Below are 15,443 nucleotides of genomic sequence, written 5' to 3'. Positions count from 1 at the left end.
GTGGCTCATGCCTGTAATCCCAACACTGAGAGGCTGAGGCAGAAGGATCCCTTGAGCCCAGGAGCTCCAGGCAGCAGTGGGCTATGATTGCATTACTGCACTCTGGCCTGGGTGACAGAGCAAGACCCCCATCTTAAAAAAAAAAAAAAAATTCCTAGAGGATAGCTTTGACGAGTTTGTTCTCTTTGAGCCTAGGTGTCTTTATCTGTCAGTCTGGGATGTAACGTCCCCACCTCTCAGAATTGTTGCAAGGATTAAATGAGAGTGTGGGGATAAAACACTAGGTATGGTGCTGTAAAGTACCCAATAAAAGTAGTAGGGAGGCCGGGCATGGTGGCTCACACCTGCAATTCCAGCACTTTGGGAGGCCAAGGCGGGAGGATCACTTGAGCCCAGGAGTTTGGGACCAGCCTGGGCAAGAAGGCAAGACTCTATCACTACAAAAACTATAAAAATTACCCTGGTGTGTGGTGGCATGCATCTATAGTTCCAGCTACTGGGGAGGCTGAGGTGGGAGGATTTCTTAAGCCCAGGAGTTTGAGGCTGCAGTGAGCTATGATTGCACTGCTGTACTTAGCCTAGGCAACAGAGTGAGACCCTGTCTCAAAAAATAAAAAATAAAAAACATTTAAAAAGTAGAAGGGCTTCACAATCGCAGAGATGTAGAACCAACCTAAGTGTCCATCAACTAATGAGTGAATAAAGAAAATGTGGCATATATACACCTTGGAATACTACTCAGCCATAAAAAGGAACAAAATAATGTATTTTGCAGCAACCTACATGGAGCTGGAGGCCATTATTCTAAGTAAAGTATGATAGCAGTGGAAAACCAAAAACTATATGCTCTCATTTATAAGCAGGAAATAAGCTATGAATACACGGGGCATACAGAGTGATATAATGGACTTTAAGACTAAAAATGGGGAAGGTAGGAGGGGGGCTAGACATTAAAAAAAGAAAAAAACTACACATTAGGTACAATGTACACTACACTTGGGTTATAGGTGCACTAAAGTCCCAGAATTCACCACTATATAATCGTCCATGTAACAAAAAAACAACATGTACCCCAAAAGCTTTGGGGGAAGAAAAAGAAAGAAAAAGAAAAAAATATATGAAAAAAAAGTAGTAGGGCAAGCTTTTTGAGCAAGCCAGGTGGGAGAGGCCTCATCCTCAGGAGGCAGGAATACCTGGCATGTCCTGTCTGTGCCCCAGCTGTCTCCCTCTCTGCCATTAGCTGCAGATGCCTGTAAGCTGAGTGTCCAGCCTAATGGAGGCTGTGAGTACCTGTGCCTTCCTGCTCCTCAGATCTCCAGCCACTCTCCCAAGTACACGTGTGCCTGTCCTGACACAATGTGGCTGGGTCCAGACATGAAGAGGTGCTACCGAGGTAAGCAGACCTTCCCGGACGGATGGCCCCTGGCAGTGTCAGACCCTACCCTGCTGAAATCTTCCCTTGGCTTCTGGGACACAGTATGCTGCTGGTTTTCTTCCATCTTCCCTGGCTACTTGTTGCCTTTTTGGGGTTTCTCTTTTTCACCTTCCTTGAATGCTCATGCCCCCAGGATCCTTCCAAAGCTTTTTCTCACTCCCAAGGAAAAAATACATGTATACATAAAATATTTTAAATTCAATTTCAGGGAGTTTCTGGAACCCTTTAAAAGCCTCAAATTAAGAACCCTTAATCTCCATGGCTTCGGATACATGCAGATAACTATGTACTTGCCTATTTCTCACCTAGAACTTAACAAACACTACACAGAAGCCCTTTTGCAATATGATGGGGACTAATAGTTAATACTTCAACTGCATACACAGATTCATGTCCCAACCTTGATGTATAGCCAAGACCTTTCATTTGAGCCTAAGTCTACTGCATTATTACTAATTTACAGGTTCAATTGTTTAAAGTGGAATAAGACTTTAAATCTATTGGTATAACAATATGAGTGTAAAATCCTTCTAGATTTATCTGATTTCCCCTCCCTGCAGTCTTTTTATTGCTGGTCTTACAACTAATTCCACAGCAATGTTTTAATGACTCATCTTTATTGAATCAAAGTGAAGTGCTTAGCATTCAGCTAAAGAAAAGATCATAGCCCACCGGGGAGATTAGGAAAGGCTTCACAGAAGTGGCATTTGAGCTACACCATGAAGATATGTTCCTAAGTATAACTCAGAGGCAATAACTTAGGCAACAAAATTATCTGTCCAAGTGACCTCCATGGTATTTCCCCTCCAGCACCTCAATCTACCTCAACTACGACGCTACCCTCTACCACGAGGACAGGACCTGCCACCACAGGAGCCCCTGGGACCACCGTCCACAGATCCACCGACCAGAACCACAGCACAGAGACACCAAACCTGGCAGCTGCAGTCCCAAGCTCAGTTAGTGTCCCCAGGGCTCCCAGCATCAGCCTGTCTACCCTAAGTCCTGCAACCAGCAACCACTCCCAGCACTGTAAGGAAATGAGTTCTGCATTCTTTCATGACATGAGAGGGCTCCTAGGGAAGCCAGGATGAGAGAACCTACCAGAGCTGAATACTGCATATCTTTGAGGAGGTTACTGCATATCTGAGAGGGAGGTAGAGTACCAACCTGCGATTGAGGACTCCTAGGTGCCCCTAACTTACAGAGGGTCTGGCAGGAAGCTGAGACCCTGTGAACCTCAGTTGCTTCTCTTCCAAAGTGGAAAGAACCACCCTTCCACAACCTGCTTCACAAGATTGCCATGATAGACAAAGGCGTAACCGGTGTACCGGAGGTGCTCACACACACAGCCGTTGCTGACTCTGCGAGGGTGTGTGTGTCTATATTTCACAAAGTTCTGGTGTGATATGAGGAGGTGTCCCTTGTGTTTGGAAAGCTCTGATCTCAGTTCCCAGAAGGTCCCCAGATAGTAATATCTACAACCATGGTCTCCTCATACCTCTTTCCAGACCTGGGATGAAAATAATTAAGTTCACCACTTATTAAATCATTGGGAGCAGTAATTGTCACTGCTAGAAATGTTCTATCTCATTAATCAGCAAATACTTTTTTAATTGAGTCACCTGCCAGAGGGAGTTCGTTTAAAAGGATAAACTATCTTTTTAATTTTTTCCTCTATATGGACAGCCCAGAAACCAAGCTACTTGGCAGCATCTTCCTAATTGGTGCTATTTTGCCAGCGGAAGCTGGCTTTTTGGAGTGGAGCACTTACTCCGAAGTTTGCAGAGGCAGACGGAGCATGTGTGAATTCCAGTTCCTCTTATCCAAGGGCAGAGCCTCTCACCAGCTTCTCCTCACTGGCTTCCTCATGCTCTATGTTTTAATATCACTGTCCAGTGTTCGCTGTGGACCAGACAGGGGAGGACAGCAGCATTTCCACAGTTAGCTCTGGAAGCAAGCAGTGCAGCCTTTTTCTCCCCTTAACTGTTACATTCTCTTGGAGTAACATGGATAAACAGTCACACTGAGAGAGGATGGGCCTTGGGCCATTGCCAGGGCCTGTCATCTCCTCACCTGCAGCAAATGTAGATGATAGCTCCTTTTCACACCACAGGGAGCTGTCAGGAGGATCTAAGGGAAAAATGCTTTCTGAACTATAAAGTGCTTCACAAATGTTACAATGAAGATGGTTGTAAGAGTGAGAAAGATGGCATGGCATAGTTTTTCAAAAAGACAGTAAATTTTTCAAGCAGTTTTCAGTTTAAAATGTGCTTTTACATATCTTTTTAAAATTTAGACCCTACAACAACCCCTATCCCACTCCTAGAACTAGGCAAAGTTGTGCCAAGCATTTTATATTCATTTTAGATAAATTATTTCATTTAATCCTTACCATATCCCTAGGAGGTAGGTAATATCACCATTTGAAAGATATAAAAGTATAATATCATGTGCTGTATTTATAATATATAATAATTTGCCCAAGGTCACATGGGTAGTGAGTAGTAGAGCTGGGACTTGAACCCAGAAGTCTGACACAGAAGACTGTGCTCTTGGTTCCTCTATACTATACTATGTCCCATTTCAATTACTTATGAAAAATAATCTGATAATGCAGATGGACAGACAGCTCACCAAAAACAATACTGGCAAAGCAACAGATACTGATGGAAAAAGGCAAATGACCTAGTCCGTCAGCAACACAAAGACCTAAGTGCTCACCTTACCATGCACAGCCCCCAGCTTCCTACCACCATGATGCTGTGGAAAGGTTATGGGACTTGGGGCAAGAGTCCTGGGTTCGAGTCCCAGCTCTGCCACTTTTCTGTGAGTCCCCAAACCCCTCAGTTAAGACTCAGTTTCCTTGCCTGTAAAATGGAGATAACCTCTGTCCTGCTTGCCTCACAGGAGTTGTGATAGGATCTGGAAAGACTGAATTATTAGGCAACAGCCAGGATCATCATTTTAGAATGAGGATGAGAAGCAGTTGGGTAGTTCTTACCACTTGAGGCCAGTAGGGGCTTGGACACACAGTGACAGAGCATCATTCTGCAAATGTTTGTGTTTTACAGATGGGAATGAAGACAGTAAGATGGGCTCCACAGTCACTGCCGCTGTTATTGGGATCATCGTGCCCATAGGTGAGTGTGGCTCCCAGTCACTGAAAAGAGAGACCCTGCTCAGGCCTAGGGAAAAGCGCTGGCAGGGTAGAGAACTTGGCCTGCCCTGTTGACTTGTTCTGCCCTTGCAGCCTTCCTGCCCACCTCCCAGTCCTGATTTAATTTTGTTTTTTAGCCTAGCACACAAGGCTCTTCAGGATCTGGCCCCAGGTGACCTTCCAGGTGCATCCCCCATCTCCCCACCCCTCGATTCACACTCTACACTCCAGCCACGTGAAGTGTGACTGTATGATCCCTAGGAATAGGGCTGGTATCTTGCTCACCATTCTCCCCAGCTCCTAGCAATGTCTGGCACATGGTAGGAAATCAAGGATTTGTTGAATTAATGAATAGAGCTGCTTACTGTTCCTTTAATAGGTCATACTGTCTTGTTTTCTTTCTGTTTGGTTTTCAACAAGTATTTATTAAGCAGCTACTATGTGCCAAACTCTGTGATAACAGGAGGAAAGGCAGTTAAAGATGAATAAGACATGGTTCTGTCCTACAAAAGTTTATAGTCTTGTTGAAGAGACCCACATAACACAGGTAAGTTTGTTATGACCTGGTGGGTCCTAAGGTTAAGCTGCATGCACTGACTTCAGAGACAGTGCTGAGGATACACTTAGCTTGGGCTGAGGGAGAGGAGAAGAGGGCAGAGGAGGTTTCCTAACGGAAGTGATATTTGAGCTGGGTCAGCCAAGTGAAGGAGGATCAAGAGCAGTCCAAGCAGTGAAGACAGCATGAGTAAAGCCAGGAGTAGGAAATGGCCTGGAAGGGTCAGGGTGGGGTGGTTTTAGAGCTAGAAGGAGATGAGTACGGCCAGAGTATAACACTTGGTTAAGCCCTCACAGAGAATCAAGGGGGCTGATTCATTCTCTTCCACCCCGAAGTCCACACAGTATCCTGTACACCCCTCTCTTAGCAGTCTCATCTCTTAGCAGTCTCATCTCTTAGCAGTATCTTTGCATTCTGATTGTCCATTCAGAGCTTTATCTCCCTTACTTGGCTATGAGTACTTCAAGGACAGGAACTTTGTCCTTTTATCCTGGGAATTTTCAGTATGGTGAGTTAGTCAGCAAATGTTTTAAAAACTTCTCCCCTGTGTGAGACACTGTGCCAAGTGCCAAGGATCCAGGGAAGAAAAAGATAAAGACTTTAAGAGCTTTCAGTGTTTAATCAGGCAAAAATAAAGTCCTTTGAGGTAGATGTTAATACATGTCATAATGTGCTAAAATAGGGGCATTTTGGATGTAGATACAGAGGAACAATGTAACAGTGGCATGATACTCCTGTGAAGGGATGGTTGAAAGAAAGGTAATTCCAGAGTAAAAGTGGCGCTTCTGGAGAAGACAGCATTTGAATTGGCCTTGAAAGGCTTCACCAGGAAAGATGATAGTGAGATGATTATTCCAGGATTATTTTGACTGGAGTGGAGAAAGATAAATGCACCCCTTTCTTGCCATCCTTTGCCCTATAGAAAGAGGCAGATGTATGCTGTTTTGCTGACATAACTCACTCTGAAATAATCAATATTTTTAATTTCTGCTAATCTGAGGAATGAAAGATGAGTATTATTTCCCTGACACATCCCTGTGAGGTAGAGTATCTTTTCATAAGCTTATCAGTCCCTTTACTTATATTTTATCTGTTATGAACTGCCTACTCACAGTCTTTTCTCATTTTTCTATTGGCTATTTTTTCTTATTTATAGAAATATTTATACATGATGAATATTAAATCTTTAAAATACATGCTACAAATATTTTCTTCCAGTCTGACATTTGGTTTTAAAGTTTGTTTATGGTATCTTTTGCCATGCATAAATATAAAACTTTTAAGTATCAGATCTGTCAATCTTTTAAGATTTCTGGGTTTTGTGTTTCGCTTAAGAAGGCCTGCCTCACTCTAAATTATTAAAATATCTTCTGATGTTTTTCTTTTCTACTTTAAACTTTTTTTAGTACTTAGATATTAACCTATTTGGAATTTAAATTTTAGAATATGGGATGAGGTAGAAATTTACTTGTTTTTTCTCTATATACCTGTCTAGTTTCCCCAAAACCATCATTGAATAATCTATACTTCTCTCCTGACTTGCACTGTCATCTTTATTATAAACTACATCCCATACATACTTTGATTTGTGTCTAAGCAGTTTATCTTCCTCCACCGATTTATATATTCCTACATACTATTAGCAGAACTTCATGATATGTTACACTCACAACATCTTCTCAGTTATTTTTATTCAGTTTCTCTTCTAAGTGAACTTCAGAATAACCTTATCAATTCTATAAAAATTTTGGTGAAATTATCAAGATTGCTTTAGATATATGAGTTTATGTGAGGAGAATATACATTTTTATTATATTAAAGCTTCCCAGCCAGAAATGTGGCATATCTATTTATTTCAGTCTTCTTTTATGTCCTTCAGCAGAACTTTATAGATCACATAGGACTTGCATATTTCTTCTTAGGTTTTCCTAGGTATTTTATATTTTATAGCTTTTTGATGGGCTATTATGAATTTATTTTTATTCCATTACATGTTCTTTCTCTTTTTTTTTTTTTTTTTTTTAAGAGACAAGAAGATCTTGCACTCTTGCCCAGGCTGGAGTGCAATGGTGCAATCACAGTTCACTGCATCCTTGAACTCCTGGGCTCAAGGGATTCTCCCACGTCAGCATCCCGAGTAGCTGGGACTAGAGTAGCTGGGACTACAGGCATGCACCACCACACCTGGCTAATTTTTTAAATTTTTTTTTTTTGTAAAGACCAGGGCTCACTCACCATCTTGCCCAGGCTGGTCTTGAACTCCTGGGTTCAAGCAATCTTCCTGCCTCAGCCTCCCAAAATGTTGGTATTACATGTGTAAGCCACCATGTCTGGCCTTCGTTACATTTTCCAATTGGTTCTTGCTGATTAAAAAAGAAGGTAATGATCTTTTATGTTGATTCTTGATTAACTAAGATTATTTCTGATAGTTTTTCACCAGGTTCAGAGTTCCTAAAAATATAAATAGCTGTTAATAAGAGTTTGGTTTCCTCCTTTCTCTTATTTATTTATTTATTTATTTATTTTGAGATAAGGTCTCCCTCTGTTGCCCAGGCTGGAGTGCAGTGGCACTACTGTGGCTCACTGCAGTCTCGACCTCCCAGGTTCAAGCAATCCTCCCACCTCAGCCTTCTGAGTAGCTGGGACTACAGGTGCCCACCACCATGCCCAGCTACTTTATATTTTTTGTAGAAATGGGTTTTCGCCATGTTGGCCAGGCCTGTCTCGAACTCCTGGCCTCAAGTAATCTGCCTGCCTCAGCCTCCCAAAGTGTTGGGATTACAGGTGTGAGCCACTGTACCTGGCCTCCTTTCCCATATTTATACTCTTAAATGTTTTTCTGGCCTTACTGCATAGCTAGATCTCTAGGACAATAAATATTACCAGTGGTAACTGCCTTGTTTCTGTCTTTAGTGCATATCAATTATTGTAATCTTACTAAAACGGAAACCCCTTCTATACCATCCTAGATAGGTGATCATTCAGCCTCCATTGGGATACTGAGTGACTGCTAACCACCTTACGAGCTACTTGCTCCATTTTTACCCAGCTCTGTTGGACAGAGCTTCCTCCTTTAATCATTAACATATTCATTTATTCTAAATCACAGCTTATGTTGCCCTCTGTGTCTCCTTCTAGAGATGTTCTTCTTCAGGTGGAGCCTCACCTTTGGAAATAAACACTGTACCTGGCCCCATCCCACTCTCCACCCCCCAGTTTTGGGAGAGAATGGTTTTCTTAGAGAAATGTAGGGAAGCAGCAGCATTAGGGCAAAGGTGTGGTAAAATTCACTCATTCATTCAGCACGTTACTAGGCACCTACTCAGTGCTAGGAACTGGGCATAAAGAGTTAAAAAAAAAAAAAAAAAGACACAGTCCCTGCCTTGAAAGAGCTATCTAGTTGGGAGTACAGATACATAAAGTAAGATACTGTGTGTGATCTGGGAGCACACATGAGAGAGCAACTGCCTCTGCCCACAGTTGGGGAAGACTTCACATTTGAGCAGGATCTTTAAGGATGAATAGTTAATAAGGGAAAGAAGGGATGAGAGATGGGCTTTCAAACAGCAGAAAAAGAACATGCAGAAACAGAGCCTGAGGAGCAAGGGGCAGGAAAGGTGGAGTGGTGACAAGCCTTGCACTGATGTCTGAGCAGTGGGCTGGAGCCTGCTGGAGGTCCAATCTCCTGTGTCCTTCCTCCAGTGGTGATAGTCCTGCTGTGCATGAGTGGATACCTGATCTGGAGAAACTGGAAGCGGAAGAACACCAAAAGCATGAATTTTGACAACCCAGTCTACAGGAAAACAACAGAAGAAGAAGATGAAGATGAGCTCCATATAGGGAGGACTGCTCAGATTGGCCATGTCTATCCTGCAGTAAGTATTTCTCACTGGGAGAATTCCTACCTTCTGACCATCTTCCCTTCCATCCTTTCTTCTCCTCCCATCCTTTCTTCCTTCCCATCCTTTCTTCCCTCCCTTCCTTCCTTCTGTCCTTCCCTCCCTCCCTTCCTTCCTTCTGTCCTTCCCTCCCTCCCTGTCTTTTTTCTTTCCTTCTTTCCTTCCTTTCCTCCCTCCTTCCCTTCCTCCTTCCTCCCTTCCTGAAACATTTATCGAGAACGTACCATGTATCAGGCACTGTTCTAGGCCCTGGGGAACACAGAAATGCTGGGGTAGGTGGTTAAGGTAAAAAGGTATCAGGACCACCTTGTACCTAGAGGCTTTTCCTGGCAGTAAAAAAGCCAAATGTCTCTTTCTGCTCAGTAAATTTTCAGAACCTTTGGCCTGGAAGGGTAACTGTGGCCATTTAATTCAAATGTATTCATTTCAATACTATATGCCAGTTATGTGCCAAGCACATTAGATATCAAGTATTCAAAAGTCAATAAGGAATGTGCTTGCTCCCAAGAAGTTGGTAGGGAGTTAGAGATACTAACATACAGTGGTATAATTGTGTGCTGAGTGCCGTGGTGGAAGCTCAGGAGTCCCCTCTTCTAGAAAGCTATCCTTGGCTTGCTTTGTTCTCCCACAGTCCTCCGGGCCTCTCTGCCTCACAGCCCCTATCACACTGTAGTCCACTTGTCTTTTACTCAGTGGTCTCCTCACTAAACCCTAAGATCCTTGAGGGCAGAACCGTCTGATTAATCTGTTTTCCTGATGTCTAGCACAGTATGGCTGACTCCCAACAAATATTTGTTGAATAGATGCTATGGAAACATCAACAAGGGAGCTATGAATTCTGTCTGGAGAATCAGGCAAGGAATGCCTCACAGAGAAAGTGACAGATGGACTATGTCCTTGAAAGATTAATAGCAGTTTTCCCAAGAGAGAAGGAGGGAAATGGCATTCCAGATAGAGGCATGTGCAAAGGCTTAAAGGCACAACACAGCATGGCTTTTTGGGGGAATGAGGACCATGAAGTGGCACAACAGGTGTCACTGTTATACAGCAGAGTCAGGGGGCTGAGTGTGACCTCAGAGGTCATCCACAGTGCCATCCCCCTGTCAGGCAATCAGCAGCTTTGATCGCCCACTGTGGGCAGAGCCCTGTCTTGGGGAGACCAGAGAACTGGAAGACCCAGCCCCTGCCCTCAAGGAGCTTTTTGTCTTGCCGGGGGAACCAAGGTCACAGCTGCACCAACTCCCGAGGAACCCTCTTTCCGAGCTGCCTGTCGTCAAGTCCAAGGTAGGGCAGTGCCACTCTAAGTCTGAGGGGCTGGTGAGTGAGGGCATGAACCAAGGCAGGCGCAGCCAATCCTAGAAGGCTTTCTGGTTTGGGAAGGCTGCAAATTGTAAGCTGGGTGTTGGAGCAAAGAAGAAAAATGGGTTAGTCACAGACCAATGAATGGCATGTGGAAGAAAGCGATCAAGTTTGGGGCAGAGCAGACAGAATTGCTGCTGAGGCAAATTGTTCATGAAGGGGAGACATGGGAAATGAGATGGAGCAAATGAGGAGGGTTAGCAGACGGCCTTGAGGATCCTTAACCTCGGCCAGTCCAAAAAAAATAGTTGCTTGACCAATTTTTGAAGATCAGAGGGGGCACAGTGGAAGAAGCACTGAACTTGGAGTAAGAAAATTCCCAGTTCCATCCTTCCACAGCCCTGTGATCTCAGTCACTTCTTTCTGCTCACTGTTATTTGTAAAATGAGAATAATAACCCGCATTCTACCTGCCTCCTGAGTTTATAAAGTACAAGTGAGATAGCACATGTGAGAGCACTTTGTGACTTACAAAGCACTCTGCACATGTAAAATGACATTATTTCCAGAGAAAGAAATGACTCAGGGGGAGTTACTCCTGATGAGTCTAAGGACTGAGTAATAAGCTTCTGCCAGTTGCAGAGAAATAGAGTAGTAGAATGAGGAAATCAACATTTATTGGGCACCTACTGTGTGTCAGACACTGTTCTCAGTGTTTTACATACATTATCTCATTTAATCTTCATAATAACCTTATCAAGCCAATATTATTAGCCCCATTTTGCAGATGAGGAAACTGAGACTCATAGAAATTGAATAACTTGCCTAAGGTCATAGCCAGGAAGTGGCAGAACCAGAATTCAAACTCCAGTCTGTATATACACAAAAGCCCATGCTCTTTCCTTTATATCATGAGGTAAATAGCCTTGAAGCTCTGGAAATCAATATTCTCAACAACCTGTCTCTCCTCTGTCGATTTCTCCGGTAACTGTACCATCACTACTGGGGCCTATCTTTGGCCTAGAGATCTGTCTTGGAGAGAGTGGGAGGGTGGCTGGACTAGAATAAGGTAGTCTCAATTATCTACACTAGTGGAGGATGGCCATTGCATTCATTAAAAAACTACAGATAACCCAAAGATGACTTGAAAGGCAGTAGAGTTACTTTTTATCATATGTAGAATGTCCAGAGATGGGAGATACTAGTCTGATTCTATTTTATGCTGGTTACGTTGACCTAGGATACTCTGGGCCCTATGTGTTGTTAGGTACTACATTAAACACTCTCCATGCATTATCTCATTTGATTCCTCAACAACCCTGTGAGGTAGGTCCTATTACTATTCCCATTTGATAGATGATAAAACTAAGTCTCAGAGAAGTAAACTGGCTGGCCCGAATTCACATAACTATAAGAAAAATACTGAAGCTGGGGAGGGTCTTTCCAAAGGAGGGTATCTGGGAAATGGAAAAGAGGCAAACAAGATTACATCAGGACTAGATGGGGAAAGTTAGATGTTATCCTGGAGAAGAAAACACTCAGAATGAAGGGAAGGGAATTCAAACACCATCTATAAATTTCAAGGGTTGTCCTATGTAGAACTGTCTCTGAGTCTGAGAGATGGAATCAGGGAATGTCAGAAGATATAAACAAACAAATTTCACATTAATATAGAAAAGAATTTAAATCTGTTGTCCACAATGGAATAGACTGGCTCAGGGGTTAGTGGGCTCACCATCTCATGGTCAGCCATTTTTGGCAGACAGGAGTCTAGCATCTACCTAATGACTAGAAAGTAGGGGTGAGGGAGAGAGGGATGGAATTTAATTAACCTGCATTGCCTCCCAATTCTGTTTAATCTGTTGGGAAGGTGCAGTATATTACCTTCCTAAATGTGATTAGCATGCTAGAGACAAGTAACCCCATAGCCTGAAATTTAACATTTGCCAAAGCTAACCCACTGAAATTGACCAAACCTAAAATCCTATAAGGGAGGATTGAGAAAATTTAGATCTGAGCAACTCTTCTTTACAAAGATACAAAACAGAATGATGAAAAAATCTACAGCTTTGGATTCATACAGACCTGGGATCAAATTTTAGTTCAGCCACTTGCTATGTGATCCAGAACAAACCCTACTTAAGCTCATTGAGTTTGTTTTCTCATCTGTAAAATAAATAGGATAAATCTTGTCTCTTGGGAGAGTTTGAAGATTATGTGAGCTAATACCTGTTAAAGTAACATAAGTCTGTACTTTGTCAATAATAAATAGTAACTCTTATGGATCTAACGATGAATTCTTTGGTTTGTCTCCCCAGCGAGTGGCATTAAGCCTTGAAGATGATGGACTACCCTGAGGATGGGATCACCCACTTCGTGCCTCATGGAATTCAGTCCCACCCACTACACTCTGGATGGTGTATGACTGGATGAATGGGTTTCTATATATGGGTCTGTGTGAGTGTATGTGTGTGTGTGATTTTTTTTTTAAATTTATGTTGCGGAAAGGTAACCACAAAGTTATGATGAACTGCAAACATCCAAAGGATGTGAGAGTTTTTCTATGTATAATGTTTTATACACTTTTTAACTGGTTGCACTACCCATGAGGAATTCGTGGAATGGCTACTGCTGACTAACATGATGCACATAACCAAATGGGGGCCAATGGCACAGTACCTTACTCATCATTTAAAAAATATATTTACAGAAGATGTTTGGTTGCTGGGGGGACTTTTTTAGGTTTTGGGGGGTTTGTTTTTTGTAAATAAGATGATTATGCTTTGTGGCTATCCATCAACATAAGTAAAAAAAAAAAAAAAAAAAAAAACTTCAACTCCCTCCCCCATTTAGATTATTTATTAACATATTTTAAAAATCAGATGAGTTCTATAAATAATTTAGAGAAGCGAGAGTATTTATTTTTGGCATGTTTGGCCCACCACGCAGACTCTGTGTGTGTATATGTGTGTGTTTATATGTGTATGTGTGTGACAGAAAAATCTGTAGAGAAGAGGCACATCTATGGCTACTGTTCAAATACATAAAGATAAATTTATTTTAACACAGTCCACAAGGCGTATATCTTGTAGTTTTCAGAAAAGCCTTTGGAAATCTGGCTCAGAAAACAGATACCATGGTTTGTGCAATTATGTAGTAAAAAAGGTAATCTTTTCACCTCTGGCCATTCCTGCGACCCCAGGAAGTCAGGAAAAGCCTTTCAGCTCACACATGGCTGCTGTGACTCCTACTGGGGCTTTCTTGGCTTTGGCAAAGGTCAGTGTAGAGACATTCCATGGTACCAGAGTGCTCAGAAACTCAAGATAGAATATGCCTCACCCTCAGCTACTCCTTGTTTTAAAGTTCAGCTCTTTGAGTAACTTCTTCAATTTCTTTCAGGACACTTGGGTTGAATTCAGTAAGTTTCCTCTGAAGCACCCTGAAGGGTGCCATCCTTACAGAGCTAAGTGGAGACATTTCCAGAACAGCCCAAGTTTACTATAGAGACTGGCCCAGGCTCTGAACATCTGGGACATGCTGTGGTTGAGAATAAAGATGGTGGAATAGGTTTTATTACATCTCTTATTTCTCTTTTCCCCTTACTCTCTACCATTTCCTTTATGTGGGGAAACATTTTAAAGTAATAAATAGGTTACTTACCATCATATGTTCATATAGATGAAACTAATTTTTGGCTTAAGTCAGAACAACTGGCCAAAACTGAAGTCATATTTGAGGGGGGAAATGGCATACACAATATTATAGTATATTGGATATTTATATTCACACAGGAATTTGGTTTACTGCTTTGTAAATAGAAGGAAAAACTCTGGGTATATGTATAGATGCTCTTCATTATAGACACCTTCTTTGCTTTTCCTGGCCTTGCGGGAGGAAGGGAGAAGTGCTCTTTTCTATTTGTGGGGTCTCCCATTGGAAACATAATCCTATAGTCCCAGAAGGATTCAGTCCCCACTGGCTTTCCCATCCAAAGAGAAAGAGTTTGAGTTTCTTAACTCTGTTGTTCTGCCACTTACTCCCAGTAGACAACCAGGGACAAGGTGCAACATGGAAGTGTTTGACTTAAGTAGGAGCAGAGGAGATGCATCTAATCTCATCATACCTGGAACTTGACACACTTAACCAAATGCCTTCCCATCCCTACCTGCCAGATGCCCCCAACTCAATGAAGGTTGGATGTCTCACCAGCTTGATACCCTTTGAATTTTCAGTCAGACATTCTGGAGTTCTAGCATCCTGTACCTAGGACCTTCCTCTGCATCACTCTTGGCCTCCTAAACTCTAAGAAAATAACTATATTCTGGAGCTTGGGCACTGTGTTTTGCATAATCCAGCAATCTCCTCATGACATGCATGTGTTGATAGTCCTGAAATATTCCATTGAGAGGGTAAATGCAGTTGACCTAGAATGACCAATACCAAACAGAATTTTAAGAACAGGTGGCCAACTCCTATGGAGCTTACTCACATTACCATTCTTTTAAGAACGGAGAGTAAAATTATTTTTGACTGAAGAAAAATGATGACAGTGAAAAACATGGAAATTTACTCAAAACAAGTGACTTTTCCTGTAACCTTCTTCCAAAGAAACTGAATTTTCCAAGGAATTAAATGATAACAGTGGATAAGGCATAGTTTCTAAACTTTCGGTCAGATCCTGGCATTCACAGAAAAAAATAATGAATGGGGTCTGGACATACAGCCTGAGATCTCAAAATGATGATGAAATTCACAGCTTTCTCGGAGACATCCATGTTTCTTGCATATGCTATAACTGCAGTTTGAAAGAGGCAGCTATGGGAGCAACCCTTTACAAGAAACAAATTGTGAAATGCTCATTTGTTGGACAGCAGTAAACAGATGAAACCTGAGGAGTCAGATCCACCTTCCCCCATTCGCAGAGGCTTTTCAGCCTCATTTTGAGGTGTAGTTACATATCTTTTGCCTTTTGCCCCCTGTGCATAGGTATCTACAGCCAATCATAGATCACAGAGTCACTGGACTATAGAGCTGGAAGGAAGCTCAGAGATAATGCCAAGAGGGCAGAAAATGTATCAGAAGCCAGTCCCAGTGC

General features: G+C 42.3%; 3 protein-coding genes across 14 annotated transcripts in view; all 3 read left to right on the top strand.

Moving 5' to 3' along the window:
* Positions 1-14,190, top strand: part of LRP8 (LDL receptor related protein 8) — an 81,645-nt gene extending 67,455 nt beyond the window's left edge. For 6 of the 12 annotated variants that reach the window (XM_050802683.1, XM_050802674.1, XM_050802725.1 and 3 more), the window contains 6 exons: positions 1,241-1,393; positions 2,246-2,467; positions 4,510-4,578; positions 8,854-9,026; positions 10,158-10,334; positions 12,667-14,190. In XM_050802683.1, coding sequence (XP_050658640.1) covers positions 1,241-1,393; positions 2,246-2,467; positions 4,510-4,578; positions 8,854-9,026; positions 10,158-10,334; positions 12,667-12,705 — 833 coding nt within the window. In that variant the 3' untranslated portion in view covers positions 12,706-14,190. The remainder of the gene's footprint in view (positions 1-1,240; positions 1,394-2,245; positions 2,468-4,509; positions 4,579-8,853; positions 9,027-10,157; positions 10,335-12,666) is intronic. The other 6 variants (XM_050802758.1, XM_050802714.1, XM_050802705.1 and 3 more) reach the window with 3 other exon arrangements.
* CZIB (CXXC motif containing zinc binding protein) overlaps positions 1-15,443 on the top strand; it is a 109,164-nt gene that overhangs the window by 62,890 nt on the left and 30,831 nt on the right. The window lies entirely within an intron of this gene.
* MAGOH (mago homolog, exon junction complex subunit) overlaps positions 1-15,443 on the top strand; it is a 176,677-nt gene that overhangs the window by 143,523 nt on the left and 17,711 nt on the right. The window lies entirely within an intron of this gene.

The sequence above is a fragment of the Macaca thibetana genome, chromosome 1 (genome assembly GCF_024542745.1).
Source record: "Macaca thibetana thibetana isolate TM-01 chromosome 1, ASM2454274v1, whole genome shotgun sequence".
Taxonomy (NCBI): domain Eukaryota; kingdom Metazoa; phylum Chordata; class Mammalia; order Primates; family Cercopithecidae; genus Macaca; species Macaca thibetana.
Note: the sequence above shows the minus strand (reverse complement) of the source record. Positions and strands in the feature narration are given on the sequence as shown.